This window comes from Mytilus galloprovincialis, chromosome 13 (assembly GCF_965363235.1).
Source record: "Mytilus galloprovincialis chromosome 13, xbMytGall1.hap1.1, whole genome shotgun sequence".
NCBI classification, from domain to species: domain Eukaryota; kingdom Metazoa; phylum Mollusca; class Bivalvia; order Mytilida; family Mytilidae; genus Mytilus; species Mytilus galloprovincialis.
In genome coordinates, this window is record NC_134850.1 from 34,406,521 (window position 1) to 34,433,786 (window position 27,266).

General features: G+C 30.9%; 1 protein-coding gene across 1 annotated transcript; it reads right to left on the bottom strand.

The window, feature by feature from the left end:
* Positions 1-4,036: 4,036 nt before the first annotated feature.
* LOC143056759 (transient receptor potential cation channel subfamily M member 3-like) lies at positions 4,037-26,624 on the bottom strand. Its single transcript, XM_076229911.1, has 13 exons — positions 26,412-26,624; positions 25,754-25,839; positions 24,070-24,118; positions 23,299-23,430; positions 21,563-21,808; positions 20,760-20,925; positions 18,007-18,166; positions 13,380-13,612; positions 11,969-12,050; positions 10,457-10,490; positions 7,100-7,153; positions 5,762-5,815; positions 4,037-5,240 (listed from the first exon to the last, which is right to left on the bottom strand). The coding sequence occupies exons 2-13, from the start codon at positions 25,783-25,785 to the stop codon at positions 5,202-5,204; spliced, it is 1,281 nt and encodes a 426-aa protein (XP_076086026.1). The 5' UTR covers positions 25,786-25,839; positions 26,412-26,624; the 3' UTR covers positions 4,037-5,201.
* Between the last annotated feature and the right edge of the window lie 642 nt (positions 26,625-27,266).

Sequence of the window (27,266 nt, forward strand, 5' to 3'; positions counted from 1 at the left end):
GATTTATATTCTATCTAAACTGACAACCCCAAGAAGATGAATAAATGGAAACATTGAACATGTTGAAATAAATTTGAAAAAAAAAAATCAGTTAACACTTAAAAAGATGTTCTGTAATGTATTTAGTTTTTTTTGGGGGGTTCGTTTTGTTTTTATAACAATTCTTATTCTCTTTGTGTATGTTTTATAATCTTTCAAATTTTAGTATATATATATTTTTTTTATTTCATGGAATTTTAAAGGCATGCTGTATATGTTTTCTTCGGTTTTTATTTTTCTCATTTTTTCTTTTTACATTGGAAATGGAATTTAAAGAAAATGTAAATTTTAAAAATTATGTAACTATCAATTTTGTTGGTGCTGTAGCACTCATACTTTCAACATACAACTCTATAACTTTGCGATTGATCGAGTGCTCCTTTATAATTTAATAACTTATTCAAAAAAATGATTTAACAGCAATTCGGACCAATTGAACCAAGCACACATTGTGACTTTCCTGTTGGGTGCTTTAATCTAGGAAACAGAATTTACCCAAACTCACCTCCTTTATTCGCTCCATATTTAAGATTTTTTTTGTATATTATTAATTAAAAATGCTAAACTTGTGCCATCTCAATTACTTTTACATCCTTTTACAAACGCTTAGCTTGTAGTGAAAGGCACAGAACGTTCAACATCCAACAATGGATTAAATGAAATGCAAACCAGCCGCGCCGATTTTTTTTAACAACATTAGGCACTGACACTGTTCTTTTTAAATGGATAAGGGAGATAAATCGAACGCATATATTCGACATGTAAACAATCGAAACCTAACGTAAGAACACATAACATTTAACAACAGAAAATTAATTGGAACACCGATGTTTCACCACAATAAAAAATGCAACTATAGAATTGTTAACTTTAAACACACTGCAATATCGGTAAACAATACGTTCGTAAAATGTTGAGAAACCTCTACTATGCGGCGTTCACACATTGCCGATTATGGCTCCCATTATAGACAGTAATAAGAAACTAAAATTGAAAAAGTCGGATTGCTTTCCTGAATTATCTAGAATGTTCTATCTTTGTCTACATGAAGTCGTATACACTCGTTACAGATTCCTATAGATCGGAACTTGCCCAGAGAGGATGGCCAATCGCCCGAAAGTTGGGTGCGTCCCGTAACATTCGCGGAAATTCGGCCGATTTCGTGAAGTCGGATTACGATCATGACTTTCTTTTAACAGATTCTGCTATATCGGATCAATATCTTAACAATGTTGTGTGTTTTCTGGACGTTGTCTTATGGAACAAACATGCTCTAGAGAAATTTGACATTGATGTTTTTTAGGCGATTGAGTCCAGATTGTGTCCAGATCTTGTCAAATGCAAACCGTCTTTACCGAAACCGTTCCGGAACAGTCCAGTTATTAATACGAATTTCAGCAATGATACCAACGCCAGAGTCCTGGCAATTACAGAACACGTTACGATTTAGTCCAGAGAAAACTTTTGTCATTGCGGTACAGCGAACTTTGATAGCATAACGTTCCGACAGTACCTGATCATCCAAAATATGAAGACAGTTTTTAACGGATATCTTCCGTCAGCGTTGGTTCACTGTCTGATCTCTTTCGGATTACATTCGTTAGAATCAGAATAGGGTCGCAACAAATTCGATCGTTTTTCACCTTGCGAAAGGTACAAATCGGTTAGAATCGGATTTTGAACGGGATTATCGGGATAAATTCGCTTGGAAACGTTTGAATGTCGACGCTTCCTGAACAATATCTAATTGGTGTCGTGATTATATATATTATTTTACAAATGTATTTGATTTAAAGTTTGAACATTAATCCACGTTTCACTGGATCTTTATCAAACTTTTGACAAATTTCAATCGGAAATGGGACTGCAGTAAAAGTCATGAATGTGTGACCCCAGCTTTTAGACTTATAATATCTTTTTAGTAATGTTCGAAATTGAGATATAGTAAGGTCATCCAAATTCGGGACTGCAATTGTGTCAATTGTGAAATGATGATTATTGTCTTAGTTCTCATCACCTTGCGTTACAAACTTTAATGCATATTATATATGGGGTGTCAACTCGGTGAATATTACTAATCGAGTACTCGTTGGATTTACCGTACGAAACTCGAGTACTCGCTCAGAAATACATCTACATAATGGAACACAACGTTAGATCAATTCTATCGAGAAGTCATTGTTTTGTAGACGTTAATCCCTCAACATTATAACCTAGAACTATATAATAGTCCTAAGAATTTCCAAGTATATAATATATCGCTCATTTACTTCATGCCACTTGACTTGTTACGTAAACAGGCAATACTGAAATCAATCAATTAAAAAACTTCTACAGAAAAATGATTAAAGCGATAAGAAACACATTTACCAGGAAAGTTGTGATAAATAGAACTTACTGATGCCTATAGCCATTTGTTGAGGTTCGACGTAGGGTGCAATGAATTTGTTCTTTGTTTCTTTTAGAAATTTTGTCTTATCAATTTGTTTCTGGGACGAGTCGTTTTCTCAACTTTGACAGCCTTAGTTACGTAACTTACAGTCCTACTTATGATCAAATTGCTCTGACAGTACAAAAGTGGTGGAATGACAAAGAAAAGATTAACTAATGGTGTGAGTATTGAAAATTTGCCCCTGTTCATAATCTACCTTTGATGAAAGGGATGTACACATTCGAAACGTATTTTAATTTGTATAATTTTCAAATATACCGAAATGCGCTCTCAATATACATATTTTTTTGTTATTCAAGACGGCAAAAACATTTTAACAAGAAACCGATTAGTCGGGTATCAGTTTGGTATTCGGTACTCGATACTACCGAGCGATACTTGAGTACTCGTGACATCCCTTATCTTATATGATAAGCACTTAATGTGTAGCGGGAAGACACAATAGAGACGTACATATTTTCGATTTCAGTTACACTTTTCTAACGCATCGTACATGTACATATTAAGCATGCATATAGTGCAGCACTTGAGACGACTATTACACATGGATAAACAAATATTATTTTCCATTTTCTATTATAATTTAAATTTAGAAACAACTCAAATGAATGCCGAGTTTTTCTGGAGGTTTCGATACGAAAGTGAAATATAACTTATGTTGAATGTCTGAACGTTTGTATTTCGAAGATATTTGAATATTGATGTTCTATTTTAATTTGTGTAAAGAGATAATGAAAAAAAGTTACACTGATAACATTTTTGTTAAATAGGTATGCAAATATAAACTTATTTGCATACAACATTGACTCCTGTGACACAAAATTGACTTTAGTGACAAAAAATTATTTTGTTAACACAAAATTGACTGTTGTTTTAAATGTTCACTTCTGTTTAACAAAACTTTACTTACGTATCACACCTATCAGCTACGTAAACTTGTATGAGGAGAAGCATGTTTTTTTTTATTTGAAATATTCTCCGGGTGAATAATAAATACTTTAAATTTTATTTACATTCATTTAGTTTTACAAAAAATACGTATATTTTTTAGTATGATAGGTAAGACAAGAATATATATTGACGAAATTAAGACTGATCAACAAGGTTTTTGGGTTGGAGCAGGAAAAAGAAACTTCTGGCGGAGTTGCACGGGTTGTATCACTGATCATAATTTTCGGTATTGTCGTATAAGGGGAAACATTCAAGAAATACAATAACAGATCGTACTTTATCACTTAATGAAGGGAAAATGACATTGCAATCAAATACAAACAAATGTGACTGGACTGCGTGAAAACGATGTAGTTAACGAGGTTTATTATTTGCAGAATATATTTTTGTTGGTTAACAGTAACTGTTAATTCCTAATTATAATCGTGACCTCTAGGGTATGAGACTGATTAATCCATGTAAACCACATTGCTTGGGTTTTTATACAAATCTTAATGTATTTGTAATATTGATGATCAATCAGAAGTAAAAATAAGTAACAGCAGTGTAAAAATAAAGGAACTTCAAGTTAAAAATTAAAACATCTTTATTTAGTAGCAATGATAACATAAAAGTTATTAATATCAATTAAAATAAATGGAAATTACACGAAATGAAGTGTGTTCATTCTTGGTTACATGAATATATAAACTTAACATACAAAAATTGTGATTACATTAAAAATGTAATGTAATTATGCATAGATTGAAATGATCTAAACATAAATCAAACAAGTATATATATATATAGATCACATGTTTTGACCATTGGAGCAATTATATTTCAAAAACGAAATAAGAAATACAATGTTTTCCCTATATCTCTTTTGTTTCTTATGAAGATTAAAATGAAACAGAAGTTTCATCAAAATTAAACATGACATATAAAAAATCATTTAAAAAAATGAACTGTTTTTTTTTCCAAATTGATTTCAAGAATAAAGCAGATCAAATAGTTATATAACTTCAGAATTGAATCAAACAAAAAATTTCTCTGGTTATATATTTATATTTCAATGACCGTCATTCGGTTTATTGGGGAAATGTTCTTGAAAGAATACATAACGGTGGTTAAGTATTGCGACCGGACCGTGAATGTCATTCATCGTAATTTTACTTCAACATCTGTGAAAAATCTGCTGTATTTTCAAAACGAGGAACAAATCAAGAAAACAAATTTGTCTGACAACACAAAGCTATGGGATTCATTAAAAAAACCACGTTTTGTACCTATAATGGTGGCAATCCCATATGACATGATGTATTTAAAACTTAATTTGTGGTGTGTCAGATAGTACAATAAAAAAAAGTTTCTTTTCCTTGAATCTGTTCATTAGTTTTTAAAAACATTGAATTTTCTAGATTTTTCATCAAAATTGATCGTGAAAGATAGGGGAACGCATTATCTTGATCTTGAGTGACAATGCGCGACCAGACGGTAGCAGTACGTTTACTCATTTATTAGCTGTAAAACGAAAGGACTTTATTCTATTTACAGTTAACCTGTAATCTTTGACAAGTTATGATACAGGGAATATCACTTCCAATATAAATGCAAATGAATATGTCGCTGGGTCATGTCATTATGACTTTAAAGTTGGTATGATTCTAATAAGTTTAGTTGTACATATCCGATGCCTTACAATAGGCACATGAATACCATAAACTGATAGCAAATTCAAAGATATAAAAGAACAGAGATGCGTTCATTTCACAACTCGTCACACTCGTTTCTTCTCAGTGTCTTTTGCATCTAAAATCTAAAAAAATATATATATATTATAATTTCCGCCAAAATATGAATGCATACAAACAGTTGAAAGCACTATGACAAAAAATATCACATTAAAATAATTAAAACAATCTGTCCAAGGTCAACTTCGTAAAAGTAACTGACCAATATGTTCAATAATGTCAATTTAAGCTGGCATGAGAGAGAGCCATCTGAATGCTTAAGATAACGTTATGAACATTCAACAGGAGGTTTTAGTTTCCACATTTATATGAAGAAACCCAGTTACTATAAAACCATGTTCAATTCACCATTTCTTCATAAGAAAATGCCTGTTCTACGTTAGGGGAACATCAATGGTGGTATTACACCATAATGGCATTTATGATGAATGAAAGTAAAATGGAACGTTATACCCGAATCATAATATTAGTTATGTACACTATATGAAATAAACATATTAAGTTAAATGTACACCATTTCAAGGTGCAATAAACCCTTTTAGGCAGCCATGTTGAACATACATACATTGCTAGTAGTAGTACTAACCTTATCCAGCATTTTTTTCAATTTTTCTTCCATATCTTCTTGTGTTTTGATCAACTAAGGATAGAAAAAATATAGATAAACTAAAGATGTTTCCAGTATTTGTATTCATAGTTGATACTGATGTTTCAGAAATATGATCAATAAGTACTCATCGGTTCATGAAGAATTGTACTTATATTCAATATTACAACGTAAAAGACTTTCTTTGATCACATATGACAGCACCATTATATAAATAGAACTTCGGAACGATTGAAAATGTTTTTTTTGGGATAACAAAGAGTAAAACAACCAAAAACTTAATCCGAGCTCATAACGGAAAGTCTTTACTCAGAAAACAAATTCTAAAGTACAAACAACGCACACGAATGGATAACAACTGTTATATTCCCGACTTGGTACAGGCATTTCAAAGGTAGAAAATGAGGGTTTAACCTAGCTTTATAGCTTGCTAAACCTCTCACAGTTGCATACAATTCCAGTATATTGACAATACTTTGTGAAAATCTACTCTGTCAACCACTAATGTGCTGATTAATTCATTATACTAAATGTTCTGTCATTACTCATATATACATAATTAATATTATGTATTTTATTTTTATTTCAAATTGAATGTTATGAACTATAACCTCTGCTGGTGGAGTTTATACACGTCGATATGTTCAGTTCAGTTGTTAGTGCTTCGGAATTTCACGTAGGTATCTTGAGTTTTAACTCACTGTGGCAAATTCATTGATATCTCTTTTTATGGTATGATTTCTTACGATTTTACTATTTGATAGATTATATCCTATACAATAGTATGTTTATCGTTGCTGATGAAGGCTAAACTAAGAAGCATTTGGACGGACACATTTGAAAAGTGGTTCTTTTCGCTCATTGTCAACACAGTGAAGAGGGTATTGCACTTACCGTCACAGCTACTAGGCTTATAACTTATGTATCCTACGGACGTATCGTAGTAAAGACGCTCAAATCATAATATGGGAATGCAAAAACAGTAATCTATTCCTTAGGATAAGTATTCCTAATTCTCTCAATAAACAGCTTTGTAGATTGTTACATTTTACGTTATGAAAAACCCATATCAAAAATATTGCATGTCAATACATAAAAGGACTGCTATTTTGTACTCTTAACTAGATAGTTAAATATCGAAATTAAAGATTTATGTTTACTAAGTTTGATTTCTAAAGTTATAACTTGCGTGTTCAGTATATTTACTGTTATTTACGTGTTAGAATCAATATTTGAAAATTTAAAACAAAACATCTGGATTTCACAAAATAATGCTAGCAATATTTCAGTGTATACACATTTTATTGAGTCACATACCATTGTTTTTACATCTTTTAATTCATCTTCTATACTTGTCAGTTTGGTTAATGTCTGAAATGATGAATAGTTATCTATAATGTTAGACTGACGTTTTCTTTGTGGAAGTTTAAACCATGTTTTGTTTAGCTTGCCATGAGTTATCCTATCAGTAATACACTGGAATCTACCAATACAGTACATTTGTACAATCACAGATGTGTTAACAAGAAGATGCATAATAAATGTTGGATAAGATAGAAAAATACATTTAGAAGTTTTAAGACACCAAACTACTACCAATGTCTTAGATAAAAAGGTTGAACTATGTATTGTGATAGAAAGTCACTTTTACATGTACATCGCATGTATACAAACATTGATTGTTTTACCATGTTTACGTAGCCCTTTTAAACTATTTAAACTTCAAACAAAATCCATGTTTAAACATGTTTAATAATGAAAGTAAAAAATGGACTGGAAAAATGTTAAAAATACACTAATGTCTAATATATTGCTGATGTTAACCATTATCATCAACATTTGCTCAAACATTGGTCCAGTGTCATTATCTTATATTGCTCGTCTATATTTAAGAAAACTGCAACACTCTAATTATTAAATATAACATTTATTTAAGAAATTTCTTAATTTAATCTAAATTTTGAAGTATGATACCCTATATTTAATGACAGAATTATATATATATATAATATAATATATTAACTTATGCCATAATTAGTTGTTTGCGAAGATCATCACAATTTACTGTAATAAAATGCTACAAGCTTGTAGAACAAAACGGAATAACCCGATGTAGAACTATTCCACAAGTAAGCTTTACATAAATGACGCCGTTAGTTTTCTCGTTTGAATTGTTTTACATTGTCTTATCGGGGCCTATTATAGCTGACTATGCGGTATGGGCTTTGCTCATTGTTGAAGGCCGTACGGTGACCTATAGTTGTTAATGTCTGTGTCATTTTGGTCTTTTGTGGATAGTTGTCTCATTGGCAATCATACCACATCTTCTTTTTTTATATCTACGACCTTAATCTATCTTTGTTGTATGGATTCACTACAAGACACTCAAACGTAAAAGGAAAGGGAAACGGGGAATATCTCCAACGGATTTTAAAACGAGCTTTTAAATACGATATTTTGAAAGTCATTTCACTAGTTTGATGGTGTTTGAAAATATAAAAGGATCAATATAAGGAGTTCTTTATTTGCATTTTCTTGACAAATTTATTGCTTTTGCTTATTTGCTATATTTTAAAATTTATTCTTCCCATGTTTTCTTCTATTCTGTTAACCTCATCTAGACCCTAAAAACAATTATTGTTTTTGAGGGAGGGGCAAAAATATTTGCCTTGGTATCTGGTATTAAATAATGGAAAGATGTATATGTTTTAATTATTTAATCTCTTCATTTGATGTACTGTGTCGATCGAAAAGGAAATGACGTTAAGATCATGGTTTAAATTTTACATTAACTTTATACTGCTTCTTCTCAGATAGAGTTATATATATCGTCAAAACAATTTAACCAAAATTTTAGTCACTTCATGTCATAACTTTATATTGTATTGTCAAAATGGGTCACATTATTGCAATGTTCATGCCTCTGAAATAACAAAATCAACAAATTGTCGGATAAAAAATTCACGCTTTAAAAGGCTAAATATTGCCTATCAAATACCAATGAGCCTTTTGACATCACACACATTACCAAGCGTGCGGATTTAAAGGCAGAAGAACACATTCCACATTTAGGTATGCGAAGTAAAACTTCCAAGGCAAAATGTTACTCAAATCAAATAATTGCACACACGACGTTAACAAATAAACAAAACAAGAATTTCTAATTTGCGATATATTCTTTTTTAGTGAAAATTACTAAAAAGATTATACAATGATTGTTCTTATCAAGTGCATACATATAAAATTTTGATTCCACGGCGAGAAAACTTCCATAAAGCTATTTTTCACTAATTTAATTCAAATATGTACACAAATTATACTTAAATTTAGAGGAAAATGGGGTCGACATTTTAGCCTTGGACAGATATACGTTTTTATTTTCAACGGATAAGCACATGCAGATTTTTCAAAATCGATTTAAAATATCGTCTATACAATTGAATACTTTTAATTTGAAAAAATATTTTCTGAAGAAAAATCATGTTTATTAAAATTTCATGATTTTATTAAAAACGGTATTTTTGCTGCATATTTATATTATTTGAAGAAGAAAAAAAGACTCCAACACAAAATCTGCATACAGTATCGAAAAAGTTAAATTCCCAAAATACCAAACTCCAAGGAAACTTCAAAACGAAAAGTATTTTATCAAAAGCTAAAGCTTAAACACATCAAACGAATGAACAACAACTGTCATATTTCTGACTTGGTAAGGCATTTTCGTATGTCGTTTTGTTTTGTCGTTATAAAGAAAAGGTCCATGTACTTGTTTTAAGCTACTGTTTAGTTTTCCACAAAGAAAGCATATTTTACCGATAAGTAGCAGTTTGACGTCACTAAAAATATCCTATAACACTAGCAGGTTTATTTTCTCCCAAGAACCTGTTTTGTTTGCACTTAATGGGTTCAGAATGTCCGTTTAAATCTGCGGGATTTGTAAATACACAGCCACTATCGGTATGAATGGGGAACTTATATCCGATGTTCTTGTAAAAAGCTGAAGTGCCGTTAAATTTTAATCAATGAATTAGTAAATCAACCAATCAACTAACGAACTGACCAAACAACCAACATAAACCAATCATGCAGATTCTGATCCTTGTGATAAAATGAGATCGGGGTCTTCATTCATCAGTCGATCAATCAATAAATCAATCAATAAAAAAATTACTTAACCATCATGTTTTAAAGGAAGACCGTGTACGTTTTCAAAACGTTGAAAAAATTATTCATATTGTCTTTATAATTGAATTACACAAAAATCATTCCCGTATTCGATTATCAATTGTAATCGGGCAAATCCCTGATAAGGACGGCCACCTAGCTTTTGTGGTAAATGACTCTGTAGTGTTTAAACTTTCACATGCTGAACGTGCTAACTATGTTTTCCTGGTTTAGATGTAGAGGAGGTATGTCACATATTTTGAGTAAAACAATAAGTCAAACAGCGGACAAATCATTAAATAAAAAGTCGATTTTGATTTATGATTCAAGTTTCAATAGTTACGGAGTTTCCACTAAAAATTTTTTTGAACGACAATAACATTTAAAGTATTAATAAAACTTAGAAATAGTATTAAAGTTTCGTATATTAATCGAGTTTTCATTTTATTTATTTTGTTTGAAAACTCAATTTGGATTCACTCTAGTAACTATAGTAAATAGATGACTTACCGTTACTGCATCACTATCGGATAGGTCAATTTTTCTAAAATCAATAGAATAAGAACTTTATCCACGAAAAATTATCATTATACCATTTGAAAAGTATGTCAATAAGCATATATTCTACTATTTAAAAGATGTCTACATTAATACTGTATACTGGCATCTTTCAGTGGAACCAACTTGTTAACAGATCAGTTATTTCTGCATTTCGATGATACCATTTATAGAACCCCTCGATTATTATAAAGATTATGATAGTGTTCTACATCCATTCTCAGTCATTAAACGAACTGATTATTGTACATTTCTTAGAGATTTCATGAAATTGCTGCTGTTGAAGTGTTCGAAATTAAATATTGATTAATTTATTTTAAGTTTTAAACAAGACTAAAAAAAAAAATTATGATTCTTAATTGAAAATTTTAGTAGTTTCGAGATTTAATTTCTTATTATTATAGACCCAAATTATGTATATGCTGCATATAAGTTGCATGTCCTAGTCAACTTTTTTTCCGCCGTTTAAACAAAAACATAAAAATCAAAAATTAAACAAGTTATAATATAAAGCTGGATCAAAAGTAATATAATATGTATTTATGACCTATTTGATGAAAACGGTCAAACCGATGAAAAGACAATAATGCGTAAGTCAATTGAAAGTTAGTAAAAAAAATACAACTGAATAGCTCAATTATCAATAGCAAAAGAAACTATACAAAGAAAAGGAATAGATATCCTAAAAACAAATAACTCGGCTAAAATCCAAGTGAATACTAACAAATTAAAGTCAATTAAAATAAATAAATCAGAAATAATTTATCAAATATTGATAATTCAACCGTCTTTCATTATTTTATAAAAAAAAGAACTCTTAACATTAGAAAAATGGTAGAGAATATAAGACGCAAAATAATTACAAATTAGACAATTCTCGTCAATCAGAATTGTTATCCATTCGTTTGATGGGTTTGAGCTTTCGATTTTGCCATTTGATTAGGGATTTTCCGTTTTGAATGTTTCCTATTCCCGTTCAGTATTTTTGTGATTTGATTTTTATACATAAACAAACTAAAAGTTTATAAATGCAAATTGTCTACAAATATAAAAAAACAAAGAAAATATTTTCAAATGACAAAATTATAAAATACCTCAGCATTTCGGCCGTTTCCTTTATGTAAAATGCACAGATAATTATCAACATTTGTTCAGCTAATTTGAATTTGTAAATAAAAATGAAATAAATTAACAGAAATAAGAAAACCATTAATTTGTGTATGAAAATATCCCCGAAAGCCATAGTCTTTTGAATACGAAATCGGAGACATTAAAATAAAATCAATCTTGATATGACACTGATAAGTTTATCAATCTACAAATCATTTTAAAATCAGAACATAGAACACAATCTTCCAACTTATTACATATTGTCAAGAACGAATTTGAATTCTACTTTGAACATGTTGAAGTAAACATAGATACACATATACCTATGTTGATATAATTTAAGCTGTTAATTACCCTTTGGCTTCAAGTACACCTTTTTCTTCCGCACATAATGTCGCCTCTTTTTGTTCGTCATAGCTTGTATCATAAAGAAACACTGAAAGTACAAAAGACATTATAAGTAATGAATATAAAGAATCAATTCTAATAAAGAAATGTAACAGTAGTATACCGCTGTTTTTCGAAATTCATAAATCGATTGAGAAAAAACAAATCCAGGTTACAAAATAAAACTGAGGGAAACACATCAAATGTAAGAGGAGAATAACGACACAACAGAAACACTGTTTAATTGTGTGGTTTGTTTGTATATCTCTTTGATTGGTCTTTGTTAACAGATTTGTTTGTTTATATAGTGAGTTAACTTCTTTCACAATGTTGACTGATGTAATCCTATTTATGATTTTTTTTTCACTACTGACTTATACTTGAGAGGTTCAATCCACCATTTGCTACATAAGAAAATTAATGTACCAAGTCAGAAATTTGACAGTTATTATCCGTTTGTTTGACGTGTTTGAGCATTGGGTTTTGTCATTTGTTAATAAGAATATCCGTGTGCATTTTTGGTTGGACTTTACATTCTGTTAATTACTCGTGGATTATCTGAAGTATTCAATCTCTAACCTACCACCTCGATGATTTAACTTTAGTGATTGGAAAAATCCTAAAAATCACTGGAATCACATAGACTGAATTTATAATTCAGATTTTGGTGGCCTAGTGTTACCTTTCCTCGTCAGTAGAAACTACAGTTGTAACACAGTACATGATAGATTAGACATGTAGATGGATTTGTTTGCAGATGAGCTAAAGTTGTATCGTAAATGATCGTATGAAACAGAAATACTAACTTTGATACGTACATAACGTCTAAACAAGTAACAACAATTAGACAGATTCATCCATTTGATCAACAGTGAAGGTGATACACGGTTGAACATAATTTTATAACTATCCTTAATATCAGCACAACGATGTTAGATCTGCGTGAAAAAAATGTTTGTTTATCACTCGTCGGGATTCGAACGTATGCTAGTGGGATATCGTGACAACACTGCCTGCACTGTGTCCGTCGCTTTAAAACACTCAGCCACATAGACTGAACTATATATATATACATAACTATATAAATTCAAGATCAATCAAGATTTAACCATGCTAATATTTGATATATTAGCACTTACATCATTTACTAAAGATATATTCGTCATGATTTGTGCCGTAAAATCACAACTATTAAAGTACATGAAGTATGTCTTTACTTTTTACTGATATCTTCAAACATCTTGACATTTCAAATCTAAGTGATAAAGATTAACAAAGAATTGCATTCAAAAGTATCTAATCAACCTCAAATTTGTGAAATTGAAAAGCATAGGATACATATAGCTTGCTTAAAAAATAAACACATCTGTCATCATACCTCTAACAAGCATCGCATTTTGTTTTTTCTTGTTGACTGTTTCCACGCCATATTTGAATTTTATTCTCAAATAGTAAAACCCAAACCATAAAATTGCTGGAATTGTTCCAACTAATGCAAATAACTGAAGATGGATTGGGAATACCGTTTTGATGCTGTATTCCTCAAATAAATCAATTTGCATCTGCAACCAACTTAAATTCGCATTTTGCTGTACTTTAGTGTATGTGTCACTGAAAAAAATAAAATGTCATCTGTTTAAATGTAGATTAGTCAATACACACATACATTCGATTACACAATTACAATTTTATATTGCCTATCAATGTAATCAAAAAATATTCAGCATGAAAAGATAAAAATACTTAAAGCAAACTCAATGCATATTGTATCTTAGTCTGTTGTTAAAAGGAAGGATTGCTTCTTCCGTAATCCTTTAAAGACTATTGAAGACGGAAAGTTGCAAATTGAACCCTTCTTGTCAGCAACACGCAATTTCTGTTAGATAAATTATTTGTTTTTACAAAATGTAGTTTGTATTTTATTCATGGTAAATAGTAGTCTTATTGTATGCCTTGAAGCACATTACATAATTTTAGTTGTGTCCGGGTTGTTTTGTATAAAAAAAAAAATACACCTATATTTATGAAGGCAAATAACTGCAAAAAGTAATATACTGACCGACTTTATAAACGCAACACCTGTTTCTAATTTTTTTTCGAAAATATTAAAAAAAAAATCTTTTTTGTTATGTGAAAAAATGATGTACGCCCGTCATACATTTATCTGGTTAGTAAAAATCAATCATTGTCTTACCTGAGGAATCCAGGTAATTACGAGGCGACGGGAGCATGAAATGTGTGACGCGGGACGGCGGGTTGCTGAATAAATTTTAAACCGGTTTTTCTTGTCTAAAAAATGCGTTACATTCTTTGCCTCATTTAACCAATTCAACTTCTTTGGATTTCGCAATGCCGCGACTCAGTGATGATAATCAAGCTATCGGAATGTTACAGGCAGGAATGAGCCAACGTGCTATTTCAAGAGATTTTAATGTAAGTAACTCAACAATCAGTCGTTTATTTCAACGCCAAAGATCAACAGGAACAGTAAAAGATCGTCCGAGACCCGGCCAACCACAAGTAACGACGCCACGCCAACAAAATGCCATCAGACTATGTCATTTGCGGAATCGATTCACGACGGCGACGTCAACCGCAAACGATTGTATTGGAAGCCATGGCAGAGCAATCAATCCTTAAACAGTATCATGTATTCTTAGACGTCGTCAAATTCGCTGTAGGAGACCCTATAAAGGGATGATTTTGAATCCACATCAGGGCCAGGCAACAGTTGCAGCAGCGGAGAAACTGGAATAACGTGGTGTTTTCCGATGAATCACGATTCAATGTCAGTTTTGCAGACGGCAGAACAAGAATATACAGAAGAGAAAATGAACGTTACGCAGATAACTGTGTGCTTGAACGTGACAGATTTGGTGGCGGAAGTGTAATGGTATAGGGCGCTATTAACATAAATTTTCGGACAAGGTTGGTTATTTTTAATGGCACATTAACAGCTAGACGCTATATTGATGACATTTTGCAGCCAGTTGTCGTTCCAGAGCTACGACGTCATAGACAGTTAAATCAATTGACATTCCAACATGATAATGCACGTGCGCATACCGCTAGAGTGACTCAAAACTTTTTGAATTTGAATGGAGTATATGTTCTTGAATGGCCTGCTCTATCACCAGACTTAAATCCCATTGAAAACATGTGGGATGAGTTGGGCAGACGCATTCGTTCTCGTCCAAATCCGCCGACTACCGCGGCTGAACTTGATATCGCATTACAGCAGAAATGGCAAAACATCCCCCGCAGAACAGTAAGAAACCTTTGTCAATCAATGCAAACAAGATTAGAAGCTGTCCTACGAAACAACGGTGGCCACAACTGATACTGATGATTTAAAACCAGAATGTACGTGTGTACCTCATTACCTCGACATCAAACATTACGTCATTGGTTTCTCGACTGACAGTAATTTTTTTCTGTAACGTTGAAAGATTGATTAAATATTCGTATAAACCATGAATTTGTGTTATATATCATTTATCATTTATTTTATTTGATAAAGTCTGATTTATTTAGGTGTTGCGTTTCTAAAGTCGTTCAGTATAGATAAAAAACAAACTAATAGTACTACATTTATCTCTTTATAGAACGGTTGCTGCTCATAAGGAAGATTACCAAGTGGTTAAAGTGAGTATTCTTTTTGAAATATACGGATGTCAAAATTAAAAATAACAAAAAAACAAAATACAAACTCAGAGGAAAATTCTGAACGGAACGTCTTTTAGCATATATCAAATGTAAAAGCTCCAACACATAAAATTAATGAATAACAACTTTCATATTCCTGACTTCGAACAGGCATATTCTTATGTAGAAAATTATCAATGAACCTCGTTTGATAACTAGCTTAACCTTTCAGCTGTAGTGACAGCCGCATAAAATTCAATTATATTGACAACGATATGTGAACAAAACAAACAGGCATAAGAAGTAAATAAGTCAGAAATAGGGGTACAACAGTCAACATCTTTTTATAATCACAAACACTATAAAAACAAACAAATAAGTCAACAAAAACAAACAAAAAGGCATATAACAAAGCACATAAGCATAAACCAAAGAGAAGAGTACCAAAATTTAACACAGCACATTAACATAATAGTGGGATGTTCAAGTACCGAGCCACGCCATATGAACATTACCAGATATAAACTAAGAGTAAAAGAAATAAAATGCAAAAACATAATAATATACCACGTAATGGAGATGATAAACAACTCTGGTACATAGAATCCATTCTTCAAGACTATAGAAGGGTCCTCAGTGGCCGAGTGGTATAAGTAATTACTAATGTAATCACTAGCTAGTCAACCCTGAGGTCGTGAGTTCGAACCCCGCTCCTATGGGTGCACACGACTCCAATCTTAATTGACTAAGATTGTCAGTTTTCCTATCAAAGGGTGGTGGTTTTCTCCGGGTATTCCGGCTTCCTCCAACAATAAAAACTGACCGCCACAAAATAGCCTAAATGCTGTGCTTAAAAGTGGCGTTTAAACACCAAAAATAAAAAAAAATCAAGACTACCGTTTTTATTTGTGAAGTTGATACGGATTATTTATCAACAACGTGGAATCCGAAAGATATTTTTGGTAAAAGGACGAGATGTTCTTTGACATCCCAATTTAGTTGATTGAAAGTTTCAATTGTCGTAACCGAATTCATATCCTCTTTTGTACGTATTAACATCACATAAGGAGACTTATCTCTAAAAATAAAGTAACACAAACAATACATGCATTACTTATAAAGACCAATGATATGTAGATGCACTTGGACACTTTAATAATTCTGATTACAATTTGTGTATTTACAGGATAAACCTTAAATATTTTTTCACCTTCAAACATACGAGGTTAACTGTCCAACAAAGGAATTATTATCTGCAACTGTTTTTGTAATTATTTATACATGCTTTTTTGTAAAAACAAATCAGTGATAATGACACATTTCGATATAGCAGCCCCCCCCCCCCCCCCCAAAAAAAAAAGTCACGAGTTCAAATGTTTGCATTATAACTTGCACCTAATTTGACCAATGAACAAAAATGTGCTATACTTTTTCAATTTGAGAAATAAAAAATTCATCTGTATATCAAACCTTATAAAAAGTAAGATAAAAAAAAATGAACTCCGCAGAAAAATCAATTAAAAAAAACCCTAATCTAATGGCACAAACAAAAACTCAATCACACAAAAAGACAACACCTATCATATTCCTGACTTGGCACAGAAATTTTCTAATATTGAAAATGGTGAATTAAACCTGTTCATTAAGCTAGCTAAGCCTCTCACTTGTATGAGAGTAGTATAAAATTACATTATTTTGAGAACGATGTGTGAAAAAATCAGAAAGACATAATAGGTATAAATTTCAAAATTAGGGGTACAGCAGTTAACGTTCTTTTATTATCTTAATAACTTTATAAACACGCAGATGTATAAACCAACATTAAAAATGACACGATAACATAATAGCGGAATGTATAAATACATAGCCACGTTATATGTAACAAAGAATCTGAAAAAGGCATACAGTAAAAGAAAATTAGAAAACACCAAGTGTTTATGCATATTTCTAAAAGTGAAAATGGTCAATATACGAAATGGACAGGGTACTTAACAATTTATTAAAATGAACACTTATACATTTGTGAATTTTGTGAACGTTGCAATATATATTCAAATGTTATGCAATTGACATAGTAGATATATTGATTATGTGCCTGTTCCTATTTTTATTTTGTTTTGGCAGTACGAAAGTTCTTAAAACTATCTTTTTACGTCAACATGCTTATTTATAGAAGCCGTGTAAGATTTGATTTTATTTTAATAAACTATTTTGAAAAGGTATCAACTCAATCAGATGTTATCATCTGTATTTTTCAGCAAAGTTCCAATCGTATTTTAAACGCATAATTAATCTAAGATTGTTAATTGATTGCAGGGTTTTTTTTAAAAAATTGAACAGACTATAAATATATATTTTACCTGTACATAGCAATCAGCAAGTTAAGCAATAACACCACTGCTAGCAACCCATAGAATGCCTTTAAGTAAGGGGTAACATATACACCAAGGTCTGAAGGACAACGTTGTAAAACACCCATCTCATATATTGTTCTGTTTGATGTGCAATCTATTTCAGTTGCTAAAATATAATATATAGATATATATGTTACAGTAAATAAGGGAAATTAGGAATTACTGTAATAACTAGCCAATTTACTAATAACATGTATTTTCTAATTAGTTCAGTGATTACTGGTATTCACTGATTTTTTTAAACATTTTTACAGCTTTTTAATGATTTGATTTTTGTTTCTTTTAAAATTAAAACTTAATTCAAGAAACTAAAAAGAAATTAAAGGGGCAGGCATTTTAGGGCTTACTTAAGGATTAAGGAATATAGGGCACATCAAAAGTGCATACTCTTTAGTTTTATTTGTGAATTGAAACTGGAAAACAGTTGTTTTCTAAGTATTGAAATTTTTGTCATTTTCTAATATCTTCGCAAAGACGATTTTCTAAATGCGGTGCTTACAAAATGCATTAGAACACCAAAAATAAAAAAAAATCAATAATTTTCTACCCGCAAGTCAATTGTATAAATCAAAAATGAGAAATACATTTGTAAGAAGAGATCCTCCCTAGTGTTTGGTGGGGTTCGTGTTGTCTATTCTTTAGTTTTCTATGTTGTGTCATGTGTACTATTGTTTGTCTATTTGTCCTTTTCATTTTTAGCCATGGCGCTGTCAGTTTATTTTCGATTTATGAGTTTGTCTATCCCTTTGGTATCTTTCGTCCCTTTAGATCTTTTATAGGCAACTTTGCGAGCTCTTTTTGATGATTGAAATTCTTTTAAGCCAAATTTTTAAATGATCTTGATAATTCTTAAAATCTCGTAATTTCTTAAAATTAAAATCTCCTTCAGGCATACTTTGCATATCAATCAGATCAATTCGCCCAATGACATGAGTCAATTTTAACCACGACTTTTTTTTGTCAGACTTTTGTGATGAAGCTGAAAGTCTTCACAAACAAACTGAATTGTGTAAAGAGTCACATTTTCATATTTCTGTGTTTCTCTTTTCTATGAGTTTTTTCAAAATCTCCAATCTTAAGCTTACATACATACAACAAACTTTTATCGTTGTCTTTACCTGTATAAGAATTATCTTTTTGGGGGATTGAATGAGTCAGCTAAATGGTTCATTACTTTTGTTTTACATTCAATGTTGACATTATTTAGCTTTTTATAAGCGATACTGTGAACAAAAATCTTAACAGGTTCTTTGAGTTATGTCTAAGTTTCGTTTTGTCATAGCGAACCTACAATACGCCGTCAGCAGTGTCTACAAATATTCATTCTGTGTTTAAGGTTTTTTAAATTTTGAAAACTTTCTTAAATTATCCTGGATTTCTACCAAACGTGAACAGAAGCTTGTTTATGATTATGAGATAAATTTCCAGAAGTAAATTTTGTAAAAATTAAATAAAGTTTTTCCGTATTTAACTTAAAAATAGAATTACTTTTTTACCAGTTAACATGACATTCACACTGTGGTTTAAGTTTTTTAAATTTTAATTACTTTCTGAAAATATCCTTGATCCTATAATGGTTTTCCCATTTTTGTTGAGCCTGCGACTAACAGCAAAAGTAGGCGATACACTTAGATCCGTGTGACCCTTACAATTTTTTAATAGCTGAATACATAAGTAACCCATCTCCAACTTAGGGGTTGTATTGAAGGTCACATGAAAACGGATTCAATGAGGTAAAATTATTCACTTGCAAGTGAACAACTCATCAACTATGTTTCTTAGCCTATTTTAACAAAATAGAACCAGATTGGCTGCTTAAAGAGAATTATAATTTCACTACATTATTTTCATTAATGATTTAACAAACACAAAATTCATATATATATAAATTTTGGTATATCTCGTAGGTAAAGCCCTTTTAACAAAAATATATCTTTTAGGATGATCACTTTTAAAGAGTATTCACTGATCTTCTTAGTATTCCCATAACTTGTGATCAGCTGACCATATTACCACACTGTTTTAACGGTTAGTAAATAGTTTTATTTAAAACTAGTAATTAGTGGTATTAACTTGGTCGTTTAAGGAATTACTTGTATTTACTAAGTGCATCGGGAATTATATGTAATTCCTAAATTGTAGTTATTACATGTTATTCACCTACTTACTGTAACATATATATGCACATGCAAATGAAATAAAATAATAGAAATGAAAAGGCCAGATGTCATATTACTGCCAATTATACAACATGACCAGTCTCGTGGGAAATTAAAAAAAATATGATGTATACAACTACCTTCAAAGTGAACAAAACCCGTATAGTCTAAGGATAAAAAAAATGCTTAAACGCACTCCTTGAAATGATGGTATCAAATTGACAGAATATTATCAACATATCTTTACTAAATTTCAAGAATTTAAATAGTTTGAACCAAATATGCTATCGATAAAAAAATGAAATATGATGATATACTAGTAATCGGTGTATTTGCTGTAGGAACCAGTGTGGTCCTACACAAAGTATGATTTTCATGACATTAGCTAGGAGGTTTATATCTACACTGCTCATGTTTGAAGGAAAAAATCAGTGTTTAATGATAGGATTTATAACAAGGCCTCACATTACAATTTATAATTAAACTATTCAAACAATTACGCATTTAATATCAGCAATTTTATTTTGAATCAATGCTCACCATCTAAGTAAAGGTCTCCAAATAACATCCAATAACCATTTCGGAGAATTTTTTCCATCTGTTTCCAAGTGAAATCGGAGTTTTCATATAAAAGTGCATAAAAAGATACACTGTACCACACCATTATAATTGAGATAATTATCATGAAAGCTGATGTATCTTTAATCTGTAAATTTAAACAGTACAATGAATAGCAATATTAATATATGGATTTGTTTACATATAACATATGTAGAAATATTAGTAAACTTACTTTTGGTTTTGCTTTTCCGTTATATTTAATTCACAAGCAATATAATAGCAAAAAATTATTACAGTTAAGCTGACCGTGCAAGGGCTATATAGCCAGTCAAGGTCGTTAAAAACTTCCATTTGTTGTTTACAGTAAAAAAAAACACCAAAAAAATTTATTAATTTCAGGAAACTATATTTAAGAATTATTTATTTTCTACAGTTTTCGTAATCATTTTCCTATACTGGTGTTTTGTTTATCCTACAGTGTGTCCATTATGTTTTTTCATCCTAACACTATGAGTTAAATGATCATTTAAAAGCTATTGATTCATATGTACGTTATACCTACCATACAGGAATAAATCCTATTAAATGCAAATGTTCGTTGGTATTTTAAATACCTATCACAGCATCATGATTTTGTTCACTGCTATAAAACCATGACTGAGCAAGATGTAAATACAATTTTAATGAAACGACATATGAATCTTAAATAGTAAAAACAATTTCAGCACTCAATTCTGGGATTGATCCATTGTAATGCGTAAAATGATAAACAAGGTACATACCATTTTTCGATTAATGACTAGCTTTCGTCCTAGAAACTCAGTCATGCAGGTAAAATGTAGCAATCGTGTGCACAGTGCCGTAAATGTTACCACTAATAACAATTTTGAAGTAATTTGAAAACCTGATCCTTCACCGGTTTTCAAAAGCATTCCGGTCGTATATAATGCGATCATCAGCCAATCTAATAGGTTCCACCAATCAATAGAATAATTTGTCCATTTGCCTCTGATAACAGCAACAATGATCTGAAGCAATTCAAAATGGTCGTGCATCTATTTGTTGATAATGATGTTAAATAAATCAAAATGTCAATAATTTAAGGAATCCTCATAAACTTATACGATCAAATAGAATTAAACGTAGTGCTGTTTCAAATTATTGGCTCGCTTTCCGTGGTTATTTTTGGAAACTCAATTATCTGGGGAATTCAACTACAATGTATCTCGAAAAGATGAATCTTATAATCATGTTAGGATGTAAAATTCTGTAAAATATCTTTAAATAGTTATAGCTGCCATATAATAAACTCATCATAGATACCAGGAATCAAATTTTAAATTTACGCCAGACGCGCGTTTTGTCTACTGAAGACTCATCACTAACGCTCGAATCAAAAATGTGATAAAAAGCCAAATAAAGTACGAAGTTGAAGATCATTGAGAACCAAAAATTCCTAAAAGTTTTGCCAAATACAGCTAAGGTAATCTATTCCTGAGGTATAAAAGCCTTAGTTTTTCAAACATTCAAAGCTTTGTTAACAGTTAATTTATAATTATGGACATATCCAGCTGGACATATCAATGATAACTCAAGTCAACACAAGTGCTGACTACTGGGCTGGTGATACCCTCGGGGAAATAAAACTCCACCAGCAGTGGCATCGACCCAGTGGTTGCAAATAAACTCATCATAGATACCAGGAATAAAAGTTTATTTACGCCAGACGCGCGTTTCGTCGACTAATGACTCATCAGTGACGCTCGAATCAAAAATGTTATAAAAGGCCAAATAAAGTACGAAGTTGAAGAGCATTGAGAACCACAAATTCCTAAAAGTTTTGCCAAATACAGCTAAGGTAATCTATTCCTGAGGTAGAAAAGCCTTAGTTTTTCAATAAGTAAACGTAAAGTCATAAAAACAGTTTAAATTTAAAAAAAGATTAAAGATTATTGGTCGGACAGGTTTCAGATTGTTCGAGCATTGTTCAGACTTTTGGTTAAGTATGGTTCCAACTATGAAAAACCAATCTAGAACTGGGCAGACACAGACCGAGATTGGGTTAAGACTGTTCAAAACTGATTGAGTTATAGTTCAGACTTTTTGTGAACGGCAAAGATAATGTTTCAGTACACAGCAGTACTATTGTTAAGATAAGGGTCGAGTAATATTAAGAATAATTCAGACCATTTCAGAAAAGTCGAATAAAATTTAGTACAGTCTAGTTCAGATTTAGGCCATTTCAGACTGTTTAATAGTTTGTAGTACAGGTAATGTTGTCTCTGATATGTTCGTTGGCTAGATATTTTTGGTTGATATGTTTGATATGGGTACATTTGTAAAGATAAAGAAAAATCTTTGCAAATCATATATGTTCTATTGATTTGTCAACATACTTGCAAAATCACTAACTAAAGCAGATAGTTATTTATAAACGATTACCTTTTGCACATCTTAAGGCGTGTTGTGAAATCAAAGTCAATAATTAGACTGAATATAATGTGCTAACATGACCAACCTGATTTGTTTCATCCACAAAAAAACTTGCCATCCATATAATGATGAAATAGTCAGTGTAGGAGATCCCATCAGCTCTGTAGTCGAACAGCAACATGTATGAATATGCCATCAGCAGAACTGTGTAACCAAGCTATTGCAAAAACATAAAAATATAAAATTGCCAAATTATCTATCTAATAAGAAAAAAACTAGTAGGTTATAAATCCTTCAGAACTAGAAGTGAAAGAAACAACAGATACGGCTTCCTCCACCACACTTTTAGACTTATACCTCGTATTTGACACACCTGGTCATAACAGTACCAGAATTTATGACAAACGAGACAATTTTAATTGTGACATTATCAATTTCCTTCACTTCAGTTGCAATATTCCAACTTCACCTGCATATGGAATATGCCATTCCCAACTTATTTAGTATTCGAGTGCATGCAGCTGCAACTTAGAGTTTTTCAAACGTAACCTGCGTCTGCCAACAAAGTTATTGAACCTAGGGTATTTGATATAACGTTTTTTCTTTCAAAAGGTTCATCGGAAGGTACCCCAATCTTGTTGATAATTATTTTGTATCAACCTCACACATAATACACGATGGTCTTGCAGGATATATTTTTGCTACTGATGTTGTTTATCATCTTAATGAATGACCACTGACTTAAGTATCTATAAAAAGATAAATATTTATTTTGTATTTATTGATGCAATGACCATAAAAACTCATGATATTGTGCTTTAACTTATCAAGTAGATGAAAATATAAAGTTCCTTACCATATGTATATAAACTTTCACGTAATGTAACTGATACTTCTTGTAAAACCTAAAAAAATAATTCATAAATTCAGTATTGACAAAGGTATTTGATATATACATGGCAATTATTCACATATCATATGGAAAGCCTTTAATTAATTTAGTTTAGTTCGTTTATGGCATTTAATTCAACTATGACAAAACAATAAAATTAAATTAAAAAAAAATCATTTAGTGTCTTAAGGCGATATTCCAGTCTATGTTTTCCTTTTTGATTGTTTGTTTATACAATCCAAATTAATATATCAGTGACACAAACAATATAAAATACAATGTATATTAAATAATATGAAGTCATTCAAACATAATTGAAAAGGATCCAAGTTGGAAATTACATGCACTTAATATAATATACGAATATTCTCGTAGTCTCATAGTCATAATTCCCGAAAATAATTAAGATTGTAATTATAATACCGATAGAACTGATAATCAATCATAATCAAAATTAGCAATAAAAGAAAACTAACTTACAAACAAAATATGACTGCCATTTTTTTTTATTATTTTTTGCTGTTACTGATAATAGAAACCATAAACCCCTAATCAATTCTTAATTAGCTTGAATATTAGTTCCGTTAATTGTTTGTCTTCTTAAGACGTTTATCTTTATCTTGGTTGTGCTATACAGTTAATTCCATGGTAGTGTATGAGTGTATGTGTGTGTGTTTATATCTGTGATTTGTAAACGTTTGACTTTAAACATTGTATCTTAATGTTTATTTTTACTTAACATCAGTATCAAGTAAAAGTGGTATGTGTTCTTTACTAAGTAATTTGATATGAAAAAAAGAAATCAGCTAGCTATAAAAACATACGAATGAATTTATTGAGTATGTTACGGTCTTTCTTTCTGATCCTGAAATATCCATATTAAGCTGTATAGAAATAGTATGCGGCATCTTTCATTTAGAATAATAAGCATTACAATTATAGTACTTCTCCATGTCTCTTGTATCGACATTACAGAGTGAAGGGGCATTAGGGTTACAAGTAGTGCTTCAAATAGATAGCTAGGAACCGCCTGAATATTGAAATACCATGCTTTTTACTGTCAATGTTATTTTCTTATCCGATGAGTAAATTACGACAAATTGTCACCAGTTCAAAAATCCTATATAAAGTAAGTTCAAAAATCCTATATTAAGTAAGTTCAAAATAAAACTATTTTATTGAAAATGGGATTGATCATATCCGATATGACACACCTCTTTTACATGGAACTAATTTGCCCTCAAAATTTCAGACTGTTGCAAAACAGAAGTAACAGTTCTTATAAAGGTATCCATTCACTAAACAAGATGCTATTAAGATTAACACAACAGATGTATTCGAACACTTACATCAACAAACATATGCTTGCACTTAGACTTAAAGGAGAAAGAAACAAATATTTTTTACTTATTGTCACGTTTGGGTGAATAACAGTTCACTATCCAGTATGAAATATTTTTGTTAATGCTTTTTATATGTTCAATGTCTTGTGCTGTCTGGTTAAAAGTTGTTTCACTGGCAATCATAACAGAAATAAATCTGTATATTTTCTAATTCGAAAACATCGAACCAATAAATCCGATAAACAACCTGTTACTTTATTGTGGCCTTTAACATGTTTAAAAATCATTAAACTAAAGGACCTTACCAACGTAAAAGACTGTATTCCATATTTATCATTAATAAAGGTAACACAATGATGTGGACTGCAGAAAGTACAAAAAAACATAAGGCCTGAAAATAGATTATGAATTACAAATAAACTGACATTATATGTAGTAATTTACTAACTAAAATATATATATATATATATATATATATATATATATATATATATATATATATACTCTACATTCATTTTGTCTAGTTTTTCAGACAATTTTTGTACTTATCCACTGCGGTTATTAAATGGTGACTTCTATACTGTTGAGGCAATTTGCTTATAGTTAATTCAATCATGTTCAGTTTTACAAGAAACTTAAAATTAACGTTTTGACCTATTTCCCAAAATGTCAAGCGGATACCTTAACACTGATATTTAAACAGAAGTATTCAGATAGAACGTAATTGCTTTGCTTTGCTTGTTTTTTTTTTCCATCATTGAACTAGAAAAAAACTTTTGGAGTGATGTTTTTAAACTGATGTTTTTCGAATATTTAATGTTTGTCCTTATTTTTCCCCAAATTGATTAGTTAACCGTTGTAATTTTTGGAATTTAAGCAGGATTCATCGTTTCGTTACATCCTTTCCTTGCTCGTAACAGATAATATAAATTTAAAAATATGAATAAAAATACAAATTCGTACCGATTGTCGATGTACCTCTTCTCTACCATAAAGTATCTTATTTAAGATTTTTTTAACTGTGTCACTTTCAAGATAAGCATTGTTTTCTGTATTGATTGCATCCCTTAAATATCCATGATTTAAGAGTAGTCTTCCAGCATGACTGACATTGTCAGCCAACTGTTGTTCCGCCTTTTTCCTCTCGTTCTCGTTTTTACTGTCTGTTATTTTCTTTTTGATATCGTTCTTTCTTTTCTTATCCGCTTCATAGATGTAGCTCGTTATGCTGACAGCTTTGTCTGTTAATGCTCTTTAAACATATATAATTAAAATATGAAACGACTATACACATGATGCATTTGATTTAGCAATTACGGCAAATTTAAAGGCATTATTAACGTTAATATTTGTAATATTCATATTCATACAAAGTGTTGAACCGAATGTAGTAATTATCAATCTGAGTATGTGTTGGTTAAAACCACCAGACATACGTATTTTCTCCAAGCTATTGTAATTTTGTTAACGTTTTTTTTCTAATGTATTGCAATGTTTAGGTTTCAAGAAAAAGGTATGACACGTTGTTTTTAAAACGTGCGTCCAAATCTGTACTGTAAATATTGATAATGTGTTCTATATAAAAAACTATTGATCGTGAACAAAACAAATCAAGTGCATCACTTTTTATAACATAGTTCATTGATAGCTAGTACAGTTGTACATTGAAACCCTAGAGTAAAGGGCATGGAATTCTTCATACTGTCGTATTAGAATTATGTTTCTACATATGACTTACTTTTGGATACGCTTCAGTTTTTCTGTTAAGAGTTTTTCTGTTTTCCCTTTGTTGATTTCGTCTTCTACTATAACACAACC

Excerpts from the sequence above, each read along its gene's own strand:
- LOC143056759 (XM_076229911.1), bottom strand. The coding sequence starts at position 25,785 with ATGATAAATATGGAATACAGTCTTTTACGTTG. Across the intron at positions 24,119-25,753 it reads GAATACAGTCTTTTACGTTG|GTTTTACAAGAAGTATCAGT; the intron begins GTAAGGTCCTTT and ends TTATTTTTTTAG. Across the intron at positions 20,926-21,562 it reads TAGTCATTAATCGAAAAATG|ATTAAAGATACATCAGCTTT; the intron begins GTATGTACCTTG and ends TTAAATTTACAG.